The sequence below is a fragment of the Apus apus genome, chromosome 1 (assembly GCF_020740795.1).
Source record: "Apus apus isolate bApuApu2 chromosome 1, bApuApu2.pri.cur, whole genome shotgun sequence".
Taxonomy (NCBI): Eukaryota; Metazoa; Chordata; class Aves; order Apodiformes; family Apodidae; genus Apus; species Apus apus.
Window position 1 is genome coordinate 92008650 of NC_067282.1, and position 21858 is coordinate 92030507.

General features: G+C 40.8%; 1 protein-coding gene across 2 annotated transcripts in view; it reads right to left on the minus strand.

Moving 5' to 3' along the window:
* Positions 1–2814: 2814 nt before the first annotated feature.
* Positions 2815–21858, minus strand: part of APP (amyloid beta precursor protein) — a 211738-nt gene continuing 192694 nt past the window's right edge. For both annotated transcript variants that reach the window (XM_051625412.1, XM_051625418.1), the window contains 3 exons: positions 15547–15647; positions 12343–12489; positions 2815–4068 (listed from right to left, as the gene is read on the minus strand). In XM_051625412.1, the coding sequence (XP_051481372.1) occupies positions 3967–4068; positions 12343–12489; positions 15547–15647 (350 nt within the window). In that variant the 3' untranslated portion in view covers positions 2815–3966. The remainder of the gene's footprint in view (positions 4069–12342; positions 12490–15546; positions 15648–21858) is intronic.

Here is a 21858-nt window from a genome sequence, read left to right on the forward strand (position 1 = left end):
GACAGACCTGATGGAAAAATACAGCTTCTTTGAGCTGTTCTCCGTAAGGGCAACACCAGGCCTCGGTTTGCTTTTCCTGGATCACCAGGTAGCTGGAGAACCAAATTTAGCATGAGGCAGGTACTTAATCCAGACCATGGCACACCTGGGCACAGTTCTTAGGGTGGCTCCTCTAATATGTGCCTGATCATGTCTGAAGCTTCACCCTGCATTTGGTGCTCATTAGTCTGAGTGGGGCTGTGCAAACCAAGCAAGCACAGGCCCACCAGCATCTTCAAAAGCCAACAGGTGGCTGAGGGGGTTTGGGCTGGCTGTCATTCCTTGCCTGGCACCGCTCTCCCTTGCTGGGGATTGACCATCCTCACCAGCCCTGCCACTGGACCTGCAGTGTAAGCGATCCCTAACCCCATTTCTCAGGCTAGAAAACTTTTCCCATTAAATGTATCAACTCAATAGCCAGAATTTTAAATTTGTTATGATTTTTCCCCTCAAGAGTAATATCCTTGGGGCTGGGAAGTGGAATTTTGTTTCCAGCCAACAGTTGCATGCAACCACCTGGCTCAGTTTATTGCTGAAGTGGGTGATACCAAATCAGTCCTGCACTTGAAGGTGCTTAGCTACCATCCTCTGTCAGCTTTTCTTCTTTATGGGCCTGTCAAACTGTTTTTATTCACTCCTAATATAATCTTCCCATAATAAGGAGCTTGCATGGCTAGAGATGGGCATGAGGCTGCTGCGATTACCTGGGAACTGTGATAAATTGCTAGGTAGCTTCCAGGATTGCACAGCTGTGGGAGTTTTCCTCTTGTACTTTCAGAACTTTGTTCACCCCCCCCATGCTTTACGTGCACGTCACAGTGTGAATTTATTGCCTTTCTTTCAGGAGTGGGCCTGGGTGGAGGGAATTGTAAAAACTGATCACTTAGTGCATAAAAATGAGTGATTAATTAACAGCTCATGCAAGAGTGGCAAGAGCAGTATAAGTGTCTCACTGGACAAATAATCCCACACTAGGAAGCTTGGCTGTCTGGGAATTACTGCTCAAAGCAATTGCATTTTTCTATAACTGGGATTGCATGGGATTATGGTATTATAAATAGGATTTGCTCTAAAGGCCAGTGGCCCTCTGTATTTTACGGATTACTCCAGCTTCTCTTAAAAGAAATTTTGATAATGCTTCTTTAATGAGACTGCACTAAATTGAATTATGTCCTACCTTCCCCATGAAGTGGGATCTTTTTTTATGATACTGGACATGAGCACAAGTTTTATGTATTCCTTACCAGGGGTTATGTTTGACCTATATAACAAGACCTACACAATCAGACATGAACCTAACCCTAAATATTTGTAAAACAAAAACATTTTTTATCTTTAGAAGCAATTTGGGGCCTGACAGTCTCTGCTCACTACCACCCGTTACTCTGGTCCAAACAGTCCAGGTTTAAAATGGGAGATGATAAATCCTCTGGGGACATTCTGCAAATTCTTTATAAAACACTGGTACTCCAGGGGCTGCAAATAACACCAAGCATTTCCAAAGTTATCATCTCTTGCCCTGAATTCCCTTGATATAGCAGGGATGGGAGGGCAAAGGGAATAAACACCTGGATGGTGACAGGCCCAGGACACTCCAGTTTTTCCTGCTGGTTCAGATTAGCAGGTGCCTATTCATCACCCTGCATCCTCACAGGCAGCTTGTGAAACTACCTGCCCCCTCTGTGCCCTCACTGAATGGATGTACCTCCTGCTCAGCTGGCCAGCAGGGCTGTCCCAAGCCAGCAGGTGAATCGGCCAAACAGGTGAGTTTTTATGGAAGGTTATGGATGGGGAAGGATGAGTCAGTGCAACAGGGCTGGAAACTGTAGTCTTCTCTTAGCTGAGGTGTGGAGTGACTCACTCACTCACCTGAGCTGTGCAGCCCTGCTACAGCCACGCTTCACTTCACTGTGGACATAAAAGCTGCAGGTGATGCTGGAGAAGAGACTGCTCTGGCTTCCAGAAAAACTCAGTTAACTTGAGGCTTTCCTTGGATAGATCTTTCAGTCTTTATCCTACTCCCAGCTCTCTTGCCTCAGTCCTGCCTCAGTCCTGCTTTATCTAACCCATTTGGTGTACAGAAACAGAAATTAGCTTTCTATTTCATGCAACATGCACGCACCTCGTTTTACTCCATAACCCAACTTGTAGCTCCAACAACCCATCTCCAAGCTCAAACCTGAGGGGTCACTGCTGTGAGCTGGGTACAGTGGCTGCCTTGAAGATCACCTGGTCCACTCCCCACCATGGCCTTGCCTCTCTTGGGAAGTGAGCCCTATGGCATGGGTCACTGTGCTCTTCCTGTGCCTCAGGCATGCCCCTGGCAGGCCTGGGGCTGTAGGAAGCTCTTAGGGTGGCTTCCAGCCAGCAATGGGCACAAGGTCTGGGGTTTATGTACCACATAAACCTGGCCCTGGTCTGGGGCCAGGCTGGGGTTTATGTACCACATCTCACCAAGGGCTTCACCCTCATCCTGCAGCTTTTGGGAAAATATCACTGATGGTGCTGTTTTACCCTTCCTGGGCACCCACTGTCATACTGCAATATTGGGCTGGATTGCCTTGCAGCCTGTGAGGCTCTTCCTTGTGCTCAGCAATGATGCAAACTCCAGGGCACAATGTCACCAGGGAGCTGACAGCAGTGACGAGAGAAGGTCTTGCTGCCAAGTTCCTCCTGTGGATGGACGGGGAGGTGGGAGGTCAGTCATCTGTGCTGCTCTCCCCTGCACCAGCGAGGGCAGCTGGGCGGCGCAGAAACACATCACCACAACAGGGCTCCTCCAGGAATGTATTTATTTACATTAAAACACTATTATACAAACTGAAAGAGAGGAAAAGAAAAAAAGAGAGACGATGTCTTAGAGGGGCAGGTGTGCCAAAGTCAGTGCCCCTCACTCCCCACCCCATCTTGCTGCTGCTTTCCTTCTACTCTAGTCCGACCGCGAGCGCTGCGATCCTTGTAGGAAAATCCCTTTTCAGCCCTCTCTCAGTGTGAACACCCATGTTTTCTCTTTAAGTGGCCTTCAGAAATCACTGTTTTCTGCCTCCAAAGAAAACTCTTGTCCAAATGTTTTTTTCTTGATTTATTTATGTAACACAGTGTAGAAAGCTATCAATTCCTAAGCAATGGCTCTGTACAATCATCCTGCAGAGGATCCCTGTTAATTTTCGGCCAGCAGGCACTTTTCCCCTGCCAGAAGTGCTCACAATTAACAGAGATTCTTTTTAATATTTAAGATCCAAAAGATACATGGAAAAGAAAATAAAGTTTACCTTTCAATGCCTAAAGTGTGCACATAAAACAGGCACAAAGAAACAAATGTGTATTCCCATGATTTCTATGCCACTAATACAGCAGGAGCAACAATCTGTACAATAAAATGCAGCTGCAAAGGAAAAGAATTTCAATAACTCATCTGGAATAATTTTTAAAAAATGTCATTTTACTTTAAAATGCATAGTGATCAGAAAAAAATGCTCAGCGAAGAGAAGCAGCTAAACCCCCCAGACACAGAAAGCATCCCCCATCAATTCTTAAAGCATATTTCAATTAGGACTTAATTTTTGTCACAAATCACAAGAATAATATACAACTGGCTAAGGAGCTACATGATAAATAATCGGGAAAGAGAATCTACCCATGCACTAGTTAAATACAGCTAACTTCTTTACAGTACACAAAAAACATTCATTAATAATGTAGTGTAAAGACTGAAATGTAAAGAGAAAGAGAGAGAAAATACATTACTGATTTTATTAATTCAAGTTCAGGCATCTACTTGTGTTACAGCACAGCTGTCAAAAGGCGAGAATGAGTAAATAATAAAACAGAGTGTTTTTCTTTCTTTCCACATTATTCTATAACTGAACACCGACGGGCAGTGAAGCAATCATTCTGCTGTCCAACTCATGAGGCTGCTGTGGTGTCCTAGTTCTGCATCTGTTCAAAGAACTTGTAGGTGGGATTTTCGTAGCCATTTTGCTGCATCTTGGAAAGGTGGCGCTCCTCTGGTGTCACTGCAGCATCCACCTGTCACGAGAAGAAACAACCCTGATCAGACTCCTGCTTAATTCACAGCGTACCCCACATTTCCCCACTTTGTGGTCATCCAACATACTTTGCACCCTCTTCTGTGCATTCAAGCAGAGAGCATCTGTAGAAACACAGACCAGTCTTTTTGACGGTTTCTCCCCTGCCCCTGTTTTTACTTTTTTAACAAAAAGGAGAAAGTAAGTTAGGTTCCAAGCTCAGTTCAAATCTTGTACGTCTAAAGTAAAGGTGGCCAGGAAATCATAAGAATACTTCTCCACTAAACAGAATATTAAACCTAGGACCTAAGGGCTCTCACTTTCTCCAAAGAGACAACTGCCTGAAAATTCTTCTCTCCAAGTTACACAGGACTGCGAATGGCCTCGCAAACAAAACCAGCAGACAGCACTGCACCAAACAATAAATCAGAAGCCAGCAGACAGCTTTAAAGAGCAACTTGCAAGAGATGGCCCTTCCAGCTTGGGAAAGTCATGGTTCACGTTCTGGTCTAAGTAACATGCTTGAGAAGGTAAGGCAACAGAAACAATTCTGCAACTCATTTTTTTGCTGCAGGACTTCAAAACAAGCTGATGAAACTCAGCAGCACCAGTTCTGGGTTTTTTCTGGCTCAGGAAACATGCAACTCCACAAACAAAAAAGAGGACATAGTTTGCATTTCCCTGCTAGTCCCCCATTATTAGTATTTTTTCCCCCTAGGACATATATCTGTATCTATACTTGGAATTAACTGCATCTCAAAATAAAAGTTCACTAAAAAGCTGAAGCAACTGTCTTGAGGCTGCCTTCTGCCTTTATTGTGCTCTCAGATCTGCTGCAATTGTTGTGGTCTCAAGACCAAGAAAAATAAATAGGAAAAAATAAAATGAGGGTAGCAAGGGAATGCCAGAGTAGCCAGGGACAAGGTGAGCAAACAATCCCATTGCACTCATGGAAACAAGTTCTCTGGCCCCAAAACTGAGTCTGATTCAGTTTAGTGACAAAAAACTTGATGTGTTTGCACTGGTTTAAGTATTTCTACTTAACAAAACCCGACCTTTCTTGACTACTTGGAATACAGGCATAAAGACAGCTCAGTCAAGACTTCTGCACCGAATACCTGTGGCTCCACAAATTATTTTCTTCCTTCACTGAACATTACACTAATCTAAAACTCCATCAAATTACAGTGGGCAAGAACAGTCTCTAAATGTTAATTAGGTATTTTACCTCTGCTGTATCAGCTCAATAGCTGTTGTGTATTCAAAACCTACTGTATCCTGGCTATCTTGCAAACCAGTTCTGAAAACAAGAGCTAAGAAAGCCTGCTTGACAGTTATTTAATTTGCTATATGGTATCCCTAGTCTTTGGCAGCTCTTTAAAGAGAAGGTAAAAACTGAGTTTTACATTGTCAAAAATTTAAAATTAGGAAGGTGCCTAAGACTCTACACTGAAGTACTAGGCATGAACATTTTCCTGTGGATTCCTGTAAGTAGTGACCTTTACGAAAAACATCAATTTACTTCTAAGCATTTACTTCTAAGTAACTTTTTGGATAATGAAAATTGTATTCGTTCACGAAGCCCTATACAGCAGATTAACTTACTCTAACCTTTTAATAAAAAAGCAAAGAAGTACTTATGTCTGATACTCATTTTAAATCTACTCTACAATACTGGAAATAACAGCTTAGTTAGGACAGACCTTCGGTAAGTTGTTACATGATACCCTGGGGAAAGATTAAAGGCACATTCTTCCATGCTTGGGACAAACACAGGCTGCTCAGCTTACTTATTTATTGTTGGTTTTCTACTGCAGCAGGTTTTAGCACAGTATCACCAGAAAATGGCTCTTCTCAGTGCCATCTTCTCTCTTGATGTTCTTTTGTTACTTAAGATAATAAATGGTTCTGTGTCTGGCATGTGCATTGGAATTCCTCAGATGAACTGCTAACCCCAAATCTGAACCATTTTCATATCTGTGCCCCTTCTAAATCTCCTCGTCCATGTGCCAACTCTCAAATTGCATTTTCAGTCAACACACTATCTTCCCTCAAATTTCTTCTTCTTACACAGTAATTGCACATCTTTTGACGAAATACCCAACTTCAAGGGTCATATACTGCTTTTGCTCTCAAGCTACTGTGAAACTCCCTGTAGCTGCGAGTCCTGAGCCTTTCAGCAAGCCCATAACTCCTGCTGGCAGGGACCAGGATGCCAGGCAGAAAGGAGGACCGGGCTGAGCTGATACGGTGCAGCCATTTCTGATTCTGCAATACAACTCGGCCTTTTTTGCTGTTAAAACACTACCATTCAAAGGCTATTTTTTTTTTTAACACTGTTGCATTTGAATGAGTAATTCTCTTATGCAACAAACCCAAAATCCACCTATTTTTCCACGTCCTGTGATGTGCTTTTCTTTCCCTGCCCCCACCCCTTTCCAAAGTGACAAAAGAAACTACTTCTTCTGAAGGATACGAGCTTTCCCCAGCCAATCCATGCAAGCACTGAGTGCTCAGCTTGGCTGTCTCATTTTGACCCATCAAGGAGAGAAGAACCCCTGGGAATTTCAGAGCCTGTCTCATTTTCAACCCCTTCACCCAAATCCCAAAGACATTTCTGTACAACGTGCACAGCAGCCAGCATACAAACTGTGCATTCCCATTTTAAAGACTTGTCCATGCCTGTTGCTCCAGGCTCACCCATGCCCAGCAGAGAGGGCAGTGGCAGGGCTGGATGAGAGGCAGTGAGAGAGCTGCCACAGCTCCAAGCCCTCATCTCTGCAATGTTCTCCAGGGGCTGGGTTGCTTCCTGCTGCTTTACCTGTCCTTTCTCCAGGGGTTTCCAACTTCTCCCTCCGTAAAGATACACCACCTATATCCATATGCAAAAAATCAACTTCTGGCAACTCCTTGATGCTATTGCTGTTTGGCAGAGCACTTGTTTTTGATGTATGTAATTAGTGTAACAACTGTAGGGCCTAAACCAAACATTCCATATAGGTTTTGTAAAACATGTAAAAGGGACTAACCCCTGCCGAGGACCATGGAAACGTAACTATTTTCATTGTGACAATGTTGCTGCCTGTCTGCTGCTGCTGCTAACGTTGTCACTAACACAGCTGTGAAGGGAAGAGAAGAATGAAGCAGGGAAAACAGCAAATGTACCTGTAGCCTTTTCAGCACTTAACAGAAAAGAATACAAAGCAAGTGCAGAGAAAAAGCCACCTTTCCCTTCATTCTTGGAGGGGCTGCTGCAGCACCAAGTCAGCCTTGGTTCTTGTGCAGAGTAACACCAAGTTACTGGAGAATCTAGTGCTTCTCCAAATCAAGAAGTGAGAGCCTCACAATTCACAAATAAATCCACCAACAGATTCTAATCTAGGATGAAACTGAAGCACAAAATGAAGCTCTGGGGTAGAAGGATCGGGGCTCTCTGTGTATCAATACATTCCTGAGAGCATCTTCCTTGCTAGTAGGCTCTCCCCATTAGGCTGGGATGCAAAGGAGTTATACGCTAGAACCTATGCTGTATTTGCTCATATTTAGGCTCCAAACAACACTATTGAACTTTATCACCTGTTTTAGCTTAAGCCTCCACTCAGCACTTCTTATTCAGGACTAGAAGATGGGATAAGCACACAGCATAACCTGCTGGCAGGAAAGCACTGGGCTAAGACAACATAAATAATCGAAAGTACAAGGCAGAAGAGACTAAAGATTTATGAGAAACCAGAGAAACTTGTAAGAATATCAGGGAGAAGAAAGAGATTAAGCAAAAAAACAAGAAAGGACAGTAAAATCAGACTGACTCTTTAACACCCTTGCACAATATTCCATATTAAAAAGTCTCCTATTGATCAAACTATATTATAGGGAAAGTCCAATAATGTCTGAAATATGGCATTTATAGATGAAAGGGATTTATTGAGGCTCCTATTTGCAGTCTTAGTCAATTTTATTTTTTAAATTCCCCCGTTAGCCTTTAAAATGACTAGTGCTGGTACTTTCCTCCTGCCTGTAGCTGCCTACTGCAGGGTAATCCATCTCACCACCAACCTACATGTATTATGTGTATTATTGCTCATCCTGAATGGCTCGTCTCCTACTCGCTTTTACCCATTTTGACTCTGCCAAACTCTTCCTCTAGCTCCTTACAGCCTCTATCTTGGATATGGCTCGGCGAAATGACATGCCTTGAACCTGATTATCTCCTTGTCAGTAAATCCCTCAAGCCCTTTATCATTTTAAGAAGCTTTTTGCACCCGTTATGAAGGTGTTAGAAGTTGAACACAACAGGTAAGAGGTGCGGATACTCTGGCACTGCTGAGAAGCAGCCTAGATACTTCTCTCTTCTACAACATGATGTTGCTTGAGAAAACAGCTTAGTCAATAGACAATCTCTTTTGAAACCATTTGTCCATCTATCCTCTTCTGCTCCAGTATGTGGATCTTTTACACAGAAAATCCTTAAATGGAGTCAGGAAGAGGCTTATAACACAGAAAAATTCACACACTGACCCTACACACGAGGCAGATCAAAAGCCCAGGCAGTAGGTCTTGGCAGCCCTCAGAGATGTGCTGAACATAACACTGTTGTTTAGAATGATGGTAAATAGATGCCTCCTAGTATTCACTGGCAGATTAGACTTTGAGAGATGGACTTTGGAGAGTACTACAGCAATTTTAATGGCTTCTCTGCTACTGCTGTGATCCCTTATGCTGTCACCTCTCCCCACATGCTTCTACTGGAGGTGCCATGACTGTAACAGAAAGAAAACGGCTTCAAAGAGGAGATCCAGAAAGAGAAGTTGAGACAGTCCAGAGCACAGGAGAGCTGAGAACCTCTCTTTTGCCACCTGCTTTAATGGAGGAAGCAACCTCCTGTACACAGCTGAGGTGGGTGCACCAGCAAAAAACACCTTCAAAATGTTTGCTGGAGCTCCTATGAGAACATACAGTGTGTAATTTCCAATTATTCAGTCATTTACTCAACTGTGACAGTCCTTCTCCTGGAGAGGCTGAACCACTTTGGAACATATATATTCTCAGACTTGGAATAAAATTATGATGACCCTTTTTCTAAATAGGACAAGTAATTCCTCCTCAGATCTTCAAAAGAAGGCTAACAGGATTTTTAATAACTTTCTTCTTTTCTTTTTTTTAAAGAAATAGTGAAATGAGAATAAGTACTACAGTCAGAGCTCACTTTTTGGAAGAAAACAAGTGGAACAGGATCTATGTTGTAATTGTGCATCCGTTATCATAAATTTTCACAGTAACTTCAGACATGCAACAAACAGGCTGTAAGTTTTGTTACAATATACTCAGCCAACCTAGAGCTGAGATGCAGTTATTTTTAAATGACATGATTTTGTTCTTCTGTGCTTCTTGCGTGAAGCACATTAAATGTGTACTGTTGCTAAATAAATTAATCCTCTTTAGACTGGAACAGCTTAATTTTGAAGACATTTTAATATTAAATATCAATTGTATATGGATATTTAGGTGGGGTTTTTTTCCCCCAAAAGTAAGTGTTAAAAAATTTTCACCAACCTAGGATAAAAATAGATGTTATGTCTTTCTTGCAGGAAAGAAGCTCAGTGAAGCTATGCTGTCTGCCAAAACCACAGAGCAAGTCTGGCAGAATAAGGAATTGTGCCTGCCAGTGCCAGACACAATGCAGCAAATCTAGAAGGCGACACCATCTACAGTGTGACATTATAAATATACTAATATTCTTGGTAGATCCACATGCTGTAGCTTTATGGTTTTATCTGTAACATTTTTATTCCCTAAGTGATGCTGTCATGTCAACATGAATTACTTGTTTGGTTTGTACATGTTATTTCTAGCTCAACACTTCCAAGCTCACTGTTACTGAGGGAAGCTCATATGAATCCAGGTTTACGGCTTTGCCATGTCATTGCAGCAGGTGAAGCCCATCTGAAATTTTAAGGTTTATCCTGCAAGAATGGTATGTCCACATTCAATGTCTGATTTTGGGGCTTTGGCCTCCTGACCTATTCTATTGTCAATAATTCAGCCAAAGGAGGGTCTCAGGTTGCACAAATGTTGGCAGCAGTTATCAACGAGATTTTTTATAACCAAAACCTGTTTCAATTTTCTGTAAAATGGGCTTGGAAGCTTTCATATGGAAAGTTACAGCTGAAATTCTTTCTTGCTATTTGCTGCCCCTTGGTCCGAATTCTGCATAGCTTGCTGCGTGCTGAAACTTCACCCCAAACGGTTGGTGCTCTTCTAGGCATGTCTCTTTGGAAGGTTTCAAACCATGTGGGCAACCACAGTATGGACATAGAGACACACAAACACACGCTCAAGAAAAAGACTTACTCATATATTTTTAAGACTGCTCATTGCCCTAAATGGTGGAATATATGCACCAGGAAGCATGCATGTCTCCCGCAAAAGCAAGGCTCATATAACTCAAGGTGAAACCTACGTAACTGTGGACTTGAACAAGACTTGGTTTCAATAAAAAAAATTAAATACCGGTTTTGAAAGGTAATAACAAATAAATGTTTCAAGTGTTGGCTATTATGAGTACTATCTGCAAATCAGACACTCACGCATCAAACTAGATATTAATATGCAAAGGGGAAAAAGAATTTATATGAACCTCCTGCCAGTTCTCATAATTAAGTTTTTCTACTTACAGAGATCATAGAGTCATAGAATCATTAAGGTTGGAAGGGACCTTAAAGATCATCAGGTTCCAACCCCCCTGCCATGAGCAGGGAACCCTACCAATAGATCAGGTTGCACAAAACCTCCTCCAATCTGACTTTAAAAACCTCCAGGGATGGGGCATCAACAACCTCCCTGGGCAATCCATTCCAGTTCCTCACCACCCTTATAGTGAGGAATTTCTTCCTAATATCTAACCCAAATCTCCCCTCTCTCAGGTTAAAACCATTACCCGTTGTCCTATCACTATCTTCTCTGATGAAAAGCCCCTCCCCAGCTTTCCTGTAGCCCCTTCAAGTACAGGAAGGCCACTATAAGGTCTCTCTGGAGCCCTCTCTTCTCCAGGCTGAACACCCCCAACTCTCTCAGCCTGTCTTCATAGCAGAAGTGCTCTGCCCTTTCATCATCTTGGTGGCCCTTCTCTGGACCCTTTCCAACAGGTGTGTATCTTTCTTGCGCTGAGGGCACCAGAATTGTATGCAGTATTCCAGGTGGGGTCTGACCAGAGCAGAGGGGCAGAATCACCTCCCTGGCCCTGCTGATAACACTTCTTTTGATGCAGCCCAGGATGTGTTTGGCTCTCTGGGCTCCAGTGCACACTGGTGGCTCGTGTCGAGCTTCTCATCTACTGCCACCCGCAAGTCCTTCTCCTCAGGACTGCTCTCCAGCCATTCCTCTCCCAGCCTGTATTTGTGCCTGGGGTTGCGCCGACCCAGGTGCAGGACCTTGCACTTGGCCTTGTTGACCTTCATGAGGTTGGCACTGGCCCACCTCTCCAGCCTGTCAAGGTCCCTCTGGTGGCATCCCTTCCCTCTTGGGTGTCAACCACACCACACAAAGCTTGGTATCATCAGCAGATTTGCTGAGGATACACTCAATCTCACTGTCCGTGTCTCCAACAAATATGTTAAACAGCTTAAACAGTTAACAGATCCTTTCTTATATCCAAGCAACAGATGAGGTATTTTAAGTTACTGTAAAATGACTAAAAATTTACTTTGTAGATTGTGTTTTCATCTTGAAAATTCCATGCAAAAGTCCTATATATTATTTGTTTCTCAAACCTATGAGTTTCAGATTAACTGTAAATCAAAAGCAGTCGGTGGCACAAGAAAACCTTGTTTAGAGAAAAATAAGCAATAAAGTATCTGTGTAGGGAAAATCCTTGTAGTGCACAGCACAATCCACAGAAGATTTGCCTCAAATATTTATTTGCAAGCTAAATAATGAAATCTGTGTATGTGCATTCCCAACAACAGTAAAACCAGACTTTTCCTCTTGTGCAGTATCTGCTCGTTGGCTACTTTTAAATTACCTATAAAATGACTTCCACATTATGAGGTGATTGGCCTGGGATAGTTCCAGAAGATAACTCTTGTGGTTTTACACCCAACTTTATATGATTTATATTGTGTCTGCATTTACAAAATAAAGCATTTTGATTCCACTCTGTCAGATACAAACTCTCCAACTCTGAACACTAGTCTAGCCAAAACCATGGTTTCTTAATTTGTAAATGTAATTATAAAGCAGTATGTTGTCTGTGTTGTGCTCTGTACTCTTTTCTTACCTCCACAACTCCATGATGAATAGATGTGTACTGCTTCTTCTTCAGCATCACCAAAGTAATGACAATCACTGTTGCTATGACAACACCTCCCACCATTAGTCCAATGATGGCACCTTTATTTGAACCCACATCTTCAGCAAAGAACACCTACAAAAGAGAAATAAAGAAAGGTGGCTAATAAAAACTGAGTATTTGGCTAACCTGTCCAACTGCCACAGCAATATAAAATATTGGGGGGAGGGATTGAGCAGCATTGCATGTCACCCTAATTATTAAAAACTGAATCGCTGTAACCACAAAGCTCCCATGGTAGAAGAAGAACAATTTGGGAAATCTGTATTGCCTATGGTATGGCAGTGTTATGGCTAAGGAGAAGACTCATCTCCATGTCTCTGCTTCATATGGGTCTTAAGATAGTAACTGCTGGGTTATTTATTTTTTTTTTTCTTGGGTGAGTCAAGCTAATTGCAAAATGACTGATAAGCTTGTAGAGGAGTAACCAGGGAGCATACAGATTTATTTTTAGAATGCTGTTCACAAAAGTGTTCATAAATTACATCTGTGCAGCTTATTTGGACTATGCCTTATACATTTCTTTGATAAAGCAACAGATCTGTAAGAAAACAGTGAAACTTGCACACAACCTGTTGGGAGAAAATTCTCACATCAAAGCAGCAAGAGTCCAAAAAATAGGAACACGCTGATTTAAGTGGCCGCCAAGGGATGCATTGAGATTTTGCAGGGTAAAGGGAGAATGAGCTCTACCTGGATGATAACCATACTCATGTGAGACCTAGATGAGATGACAGTTGTGTGAAAAACAGAGAAGATCCCTTGAATTATGTGTACTGGAACAGCAAATCAGTGGACAGCGAGATGCTTTACTACGCATCTAGTAAGACTGGCTTTTCGTATCTGCTCCTGTTGCTAAAAGTGAGGGATTGTTTTCACTGTCCTGCTTGGTATTCCAGGAATACACTGGATTATTTTACATCTACACGTACTTTACAAACCTTTTGTCTGTGCTTTATTATTATTATTTTTAATCAAAACAGGCAAAAAGTATTAGAGAGTAATTACATTCACAGAATTGTAAGACTCCCTCACTCTGAAAGACTAAATACTTTGACAAGTACTTAACAAAAATACAGAGAGAAGCAGGAAACCAGCTGAGAATTATAATGAGCTGTATTACATTTGCAGTCTTTAAGAGACACAATCTTCCTCAGAGAGGTATTAAAGCATGAAGTATAAATATTTATATTGTTCCTAGTCACAAGCAAGAAATGTGCTTAATGTTAAGAATTCAGTGGCAAGTACACACAATGGACAGTGTTGGCATAAGCTGATGTGAAGTAGTAATCTTTTCTGTCAATTTTACCTGTCCAGGACTGAAATTCTGTTACCCTACTATTTTGGAGCACTGTGAAATGCCCCAGCTAATACACCTGTGCAATAGAGGAAGGAAGGCCTTAAGCACTCTGAGCCATGAAAATCAATTCAGTGCACAGTTAAAACATGAACATTCATAAAGGAGAAAAAACCTGCAATTTCAGCTCAATTCAGAAGCTTGCATGTAAAATACAATGTATAGCTAAATTCAAAGCAATATCCTAAGGAGACTGTTTCAGTAAATCCTACCAGAGCACAGGAGAAGGAAAACATACAGAAGTATTTTCTGCTTACTGCTGTTGAATTAAAGTTAACGAAGAAGGGCATCAGCTAGGATATGGCATGTGGCAAGCCAGCAATGCCCTGTAAGGCATCAGTCTAGTACTTTCTTAGCAATTCTGGACTCCTTGCTTAGTGTCTATTGAAAAGATACCCTAGAGGACAGCTTATTAATTTTTAAAGAATAGTTGTACCTATCAGCAAGTAGTATGGCATAAAATCCTTGAAAAAGCTGGAAAGGTCCTGTTTTAAGCATCACACAGCCCATCAGCCACCAGGGTAAGGGTAGTTTCCAGCACCAAAGTACTTAGGGTGGTATCAAACCACTTAAACATGGAAGGCTTCTACTGGGAAGTGCCTGTAACACAGGATCAGTAACTACTGTGTCTAAAACACATTCTTGCAAGTTCCTTCAGTAAACTGCACAGGTTTACCCCATCAGGATGCTTAACCCATCTGAGCTAAGCACGTCAGAATTTCCCAAATTAGCGCTAATGCATTTTGGATTAGCTCATCAAACTGGGAATTTTCAGTTCTCAGCATCAAAGAGATGGCAGAACATCTTTTCACACAGTGATTGCCTAGTTCAAATGTAAATTTGAGTCCCATGTTAATTTTAATTTTCAGCACTACTTAGCTTTAAGAAGATATTAAGAAAAAAAAGCTTTCAAGTTTAATACCAGGATATTGAAAATCACGGAACTGAAATCTCATCATGTAATATACTTTTACAATAGAGGAAGCAGAAAAGGTTTATAGTGAACACTGCTATATGGATTCTTCATTACTTGTTAAGGTACTGAAAGGTTTTAGAATATGCTTGTTGTTGCTTACATTGCTTTTTTTCTTCATAAGAAGTAGAGTTCAAATGGGGAACAATATTTTGCTCCTACTTGCCCTTCACCTGTTAATAATTTAATATACTTTAAGGAACGAAACACACAGATAAAGCCAAGTACAAATCAAAATTATGGCCAGTGGAGAACGTCCTCTAATGCCAAGCAGGCAATCTTGTGAAAGGTTATGCTCCACGGATTTCAGCCTCCTTCATGCACCACCACCATCTGTTTTGGCAGAAAAGGAATCTATTTCTGAAACAGTGTCACTCTATTTCTTGTTGCACCACGCCGCACGTCTCCATCAAACTTTTTTTAAAAATTATTTTTAAACTTTGTACTTTCCTTCCTCTGTATCCTTTCTCTTTAGTTATGTGATCATGACAGATGGACTGTGGGACAAGTATTGCCCATATGACCACACCTGGCCACATGGCAGTTCAAGGGAAAGGAAATGTCAGAACTTCCTCTCACTTGAGACTTGACAGCTTTCCATCCACTCCGCTGAAGTTATCCCAGGATTACTCTCACTTAAGAGAGAACTAGAAAAATCATAATCTGTTCACTTGAAAACTTTTTGTTGGCACTTCCGGCATCCACATCACTCAGGGGAAACACAACCACATTTGACTCGCTAGTTCAAGACTGAATCTGCAACTCAAAACCCATGTGTGGAAAGCACTGTTTGTTCACTCACCAGCTTTTGATGATGAACTTCATATCCTGAGTCATGCCGGAACTCTGCATCCATCTTCACTTCAGATATCTCTTCTGTTTTAACATTGGTCAACCCGGAACCTGCATTGCACCCCAATGACATTTCATTAACATCGTTGACTACGTGACACTCTGCTTACCTCCACCATTACAAGAGCAGAAGGCAATGGTATCATTCACAGAAAGGAGGTGTGATGCAACATGAAAGGGAACTGAGAAGAAAGTGAGGTACATCTGATGTTTCAGAATGAGCTGGTAAAATTTCTCCTCTATTAAATGTTCCTTAATTCATTGCAGCTATGTTGGTACAAGCATCAGAGGCTGTCAGTGTGAAACACGGCTGAAACGTAGCTGCAAGGGACCAACAGCAGACTCCTGAACTGGCTCACAGAATACAGACAGATCTGCTGTGACAGCCTCTTTAGCAATGTCAAGAAAATGAGGTGTTTGGGCCAAAATCTTTCTCCTTCCTAAGCTCAGGCTGCTGTGAGGAAAAAAAACATACACATGGTGAGAGGTGGGGAATCCCAGGTATTACATTTTCTTGCTTCTTGTGAGTCTGAACCTTTTGCACAAACATGAGTAATTAAAATATCTGTGAAGTTTACAGAGTTGTTATTTATTTTCATATTCCAGACTTCTCAGATTCAAGTCCTGACTTCTGCCTGAGAGATGATAACTGTCTCTCTTGATTGGAAACATACAGTAAAGCAAGTACGCGAAGCTTGCAGTCATTTTAATTGTACATAGTTTGCAGTCCTGGTCTCCCCTTACGGGTGTGAAAGATAGATGCTGCACTTGCCTAACTGGAAAGAAGGCCAAGATTTCCTCCTGGAAAACAGCCTTAAGAGAATGAACCAGACTTACAACAGCTAAGCAGTGCATCGTGTATGTGTATCTACGAATGTTTTGACCTGAAAAGCTGGCTCTGGCTTATGAAGAGCACTTGGGTATTCACGTTGCTGGTTATTTTCCTTCTCAGTACCAAATGACTGACATCTGTATTTCCTGGAGGTACAAACACTGCAGAAGCATGGTGTTTCTGAGCAGTCCATTTTCTCACCCATCTAACACGAACAAACTGGTTCATATTCTTTGTCTATATATTTTTTAGCAGTTCATAAATCCAACTCCTCTCTCCAAGCCTCCATTCTGATTCTTCATATTTTGGGCTGATTATAAGCTCTGATGCAGAGGAAGAATCTCTTCTAAAATTTTCAACACTTCTGACTGCTCTTGTGCTCCATCATCTCTCAGGACTCTCATTAAATTCTTAAAGACATCTATATGCCAATCAGCTCTAGAGTCTAAATTAGCACTAAATGCAAGAACTGTTGCACCTTTATGGCCTTTGAATGCACAACTATTTTTTTAAATTTATTTTTTTAAAATTAAATGCTGATTTAGTTTTGTATTATGAGTCAGCAAGAACAGACAATCCCAAGAACTTCTCCGGACCATAAAGACAATCCCTTTCTAAGGTTCTGCTACTTTTCAGAGTCAACCATGCAAAGGACAAAACATGAATCATCTTGATGCAGTAAAGTGTTTATGTTTTTTCTTTCTTGAACAGTCTGAATGCCCCATAAATTCTACCTTAGTGTCTTTTTTTTAAGGAATAAAGCACTTAAAGACATTCAATTCCTTTATTAAGTATCTGATTTGTGATGCCAAATTACAGTACTGACACAAGTATATGACCATTTATAAATGCAAGAACTGCAATGCATTTAAGGAATTGCAGTTTGAAAACAAGCCATGATGTTTTACCAATGAAATGCAGCAGGAAACAGAGATGAAGGAAATAAAACACACACAGTCCCTGAAAAGAAGTTTAACTTTCTATCCTTGAAGCAGCTATGGTTAGTTTTCCAAACTAAAATAAGAATACCATTTACTCTCCTTGTGCATTACCCCAAAATAGCCCTTACACCTGCATCATTGGGAAGTGAAGAAAATGAGATTTTGTACCTGGCTTTGCAGAGGCTCCCCTCTTCAAACCCTCCACCTTTTTGTTTTTTAGGATTAAAAGAGAAGGGGGGGAAATCCAACAGTGCTTCACGTAGATTAAACAGCTGGAGGGAAAGGGCTTTCCCAGGACTTGATTTGCTGCTCACAGCTGCAGCAGCTAATGAGGCAGCTGGCTCCCAGCAGCTCACCATTGTCTACAGCCACACTTGCTGCCCTGTTGACACGCTGGCAAAAGCACCACATGCAAACTCCCTGAAAGCAAGGACATGGGGAACTGCACAACTCTACTGCTACAGCTGGCACATCCACTGAAGCTACACATATTGATTAGGACATATCCCTACATATAATGAGATATATCTGTGAAGAATCAACTTATTCTTTATTGGTGGATGTCCTACCTCCCAGACCTTAAGAGGTTGCTGAAGAGCTAGGAAGCACATGGAAAACAGTGACTTGGCTTGTAGTGAATCCGGATTTCAAAAGCCTTTGAGAAGGTCCCTCATCAAAAGCTCTGGCAGAAGCTAAGATGGTGAGAATTAAGATGGAAAGTCCTACACAACTTTCCAAAATTAATCAAAAGATAGGAAATGAAGTGTAAATACACAGCCATTTTTCACAATGGAGGAAGATTACCAGCAGGGTCACACAAGGATCTGTGCTGTGTTGTTTGTAAAGTGATCCAGATAAGGGAGTGGATAGTGACGTGACAAAATTTACTGACAAAAATTAAAAGAAGACGACAGTTGAAGTAAAGCTGCAAAAAACTGCAGAAGGATATTACAAATTCTGGGTGTGCAATAAAAGAAAATGGTATTTGATGTTGGTATAATGTAAATTTGTGCTCATAGGGATACACAGCCCTAACTATACATACACAACAATAGGCTCTAAATTAGCTCTGTTCCACCCAGGACAGAGACCTTGCAGTCACTGTGGACAAGCCTCTGTGGACAGCTGGCTCAGTAGCAGTCAAGAAGGCAAAGAGAAAGCTAGGAGTAATCATGAAGGAACAGAGAAAACAGAAAACATTATTACACCACTGTAAATAATGCCGCTTAATTTTATATTTCACTATCCATTCTGGTCACCCCACCTCACACAAAGGCAGAAGAACTAGGAAAGATACAAAGCAGGGAGAGACAGACAATGACTGTACAAGATTTCTGTACAAGGACTAGACAAATATGCAGTCTTCAGACTGGAAGAGACAACCAAGGGGGAACACTAGAGGTCTATATGACTGTAAATGACAAGGAGGAAGTCTACAGGAAACAGTTATTCATTATTTCTCCTAAGGAAGTGCAGGGCACCAACAAGGCTATGATGCAGCAGATTAAAAACTAACAACAGAAAGTGTATTTGTATCTAATTTGGCACAATGCAAAACTGGACTGTGGAACTCATTAGCACAAATCTTGAGGATTCTCAAAATGCAAATGAACAAAGAAGAAAGCTTCATCCAGGGTTACTAAACACAATGGTGAAAATACATTTCCCAGTCCTGGAAGTCTATGGAATCCTGGCTGGCAAAAGCTCAGTGGATGTGTCAGGAGTATATAAGGCAAAGGTGAAGTCTGTAAGTATCCTCTATGCACCACTGCTAGAAGCAAGAAAATGGGCTTGGGTACTTTGGCTCTCGGGCTCTGCCCATTTTCAGTGAAAGCAAGCTATGACAGTTTAGACTGCAGGTCTTTGTTAGCTGCAGTTAAACAGACAAATGCCACAGGCAGGAGTTACAGCAGCATTTCAGGGGGCAGAACAGGTCAGGAGCCTTCACATCAATGAGTGATAGAGGGTGACAAGTTTATCAGTCATCTCAGCTGCTGGAAAAACACAGGCTCAGGCTTCCCTAAAGCCACATTTCTTTGAGGATTCCCTTCCCTCCTCCCATCAAACAATAGCACAGGAGCCATGCTTCCAGCCTGCAGCAGGTTAAACAAACTTTTGCCTTGAGATGTGGCAGAAATTTTTTGCTTTGGGCCATATGAACAGGTCTGGTGGACAGCTTGGCTTTTCTCACCAACCCACAAAAATGCCATGGGATCTGAACAAAAAGTGGGACCTGATATTAAGAAGCTATTAATGTTACATTTGGTAAAACTTTTCTCTGGAGTTAGCATAGGAAGAAGGTCAGAAACAAACAATCTTCTGTTCCACTAACAAACCAATTTTTGCAATTGATTTGCAATTTTTTCCTTCCTCTTATCTCCCTCAGAAGTGAGGAAAAAGACTTTCAAAGGTACAATTAGTGTCATCTGATGGTCTTCTGCAAATGATTGTTTATATGATAAAAGAAACATGATGCTGCATTGGAATCAATTCAATACTTGGTATAAGACAAAAGTATACATGGAGTTATATATGCCCTTCTGTCTTGTTATATTATACATTTTGGACTTTCTATTTAATATACTTTTCCTTATTTCCAGTTCATTCACTTTCCTGTCCTGGTGACTAGTATTTAGATCTATGTGCTAAAATAATAGATTTATTTTTCAAAGGCAGTAACTAAAGAAGCAAAAAACCTAAGTGTATTTCCAAAACTTTTGTCAGAGATGTATGAATCTGGTAAGATGCAAACAGCAAAGGGCTGCCTAATACCACTCTACTCTTGCCTTGAACACATGCACATGAAGAGAAGTTAACTCTGTGACAAGAACTTTAATTCTGACACAAAATTATGTTTTCACTGCCAAGTCTAAAACACATAACCCAAAACCACAAGCCAATGTAAAAGAAGAAAACTGACAGAAACAGCCTCACTACAAATCCACGAGTAATGATAATTATTAATGCTTTTTCTTCTGAATTACACACTATCTTCAGGGAGTTGCATTCCTAATTACTTCATACTTAAAAGGCTACAATTCAGCTGGTAAATATATTAACTCTCGACTCCTTAGAAAAACTGACAAAACAATTTAGCCATCAAAAGCACAGGCTTAAAAGCACCTAGTAAAATCCAACAAAATTAAATATCTGATGGCCTTTTAATTATACTGTTGTTGACTAGCAATGTTAACTGCTTTTATGCATACATGTGTACACACACAAATATAAAAAAGAGCAGGGTATGCAAACCTTACTATTCCTTGCCCTTCAAGGAGAAAACAAGATATGAAGTTAAAAACTACTCACATGAAAAACAAGTAAAATAACAAATAGCTACTTTGGGCAACACTTTATTTTCACACAGATAAGCTTTTTAGTTTGCTTACATATACAATTCAGGCTTTAAGAAGGATAAGAAAAAGAGGACACAATTAATTCCACCAAGGACACAATTAGGTGTACATTATCTACTACACTGCTTGTAATTGCTTCATCTACTGGTTAAATAACAGCCTAGATAGATTTTGTGGTTTTGTTTTGCAAGTATTTAAAACTGTATTAGCTGTGCCTGTGGCTTTTCAATTACTTTTAGAGTTGAAAGCTGAACCCCCAAGTGAAGGACAGTTGAAACTACCTGACCTGGGTAACCTCTAAATAAAGAAAACTGAAAATAGCAGTTTTAGGCAATAGATGTAATGACTTCACATTCAGGGAAACACTTACTTCCACATGTCCATGAACTGTATTTGAGTAATGGTAAGAACAAGTAAGATTTACTGAACCATGGCTTGTGTAGTCATCAGCTTTATCTGGGTAAAGCTTCACTCAAAATAAAAAGGGCAGATGGAAAGGAATGCAGTGTTTGAACCTGGGTAGACAGCTACATGTTCTTACCAGAAGTTTGACTACTGCTTCCATATGACTATGATTTTGTGCGTATCATTTCATTTTGAAATGAAAGAATGAAGATTGTATACTGACTTGCAAAGAATAAAATTGAGATTATATACTCAGTTCTGTAAGGACAACTCAAATATCTTTGAGGAATAAATACTTTTAAGACTGCATGGAACTAAAGCTTTCAGGTCTCTCCTTTGAAATTAGTAAAACGGTGGTTTGCTTTTACCTCATGGATGACTACAGGGCTCTCTAATTGGAGAAAGCAGAAAATAAGTGAAAAAAGAATGTTTTTAAAAAAGAGTCTCACTGGAACTTAGTATGAAATAACTGTTTCTCAGATTATTCATTTTAACACAGATATAAACAATCAAAACAAGTACAATTTGGTAATCTTCCTGGCATGTCAATGCAGTTGCTGTGAATATGCACGTATAATTGCATTCACCCTTAACTACCTGATTTTTAAAACAAAACAATCTAATGGAGAAATCCATTAATGATTTTTATTTCATAGCGGCAGACAGCTGGTTTAAGACAACTGTATTGACCAAACATCATTAAGACAGGAACAAACTCTGGCAATTTC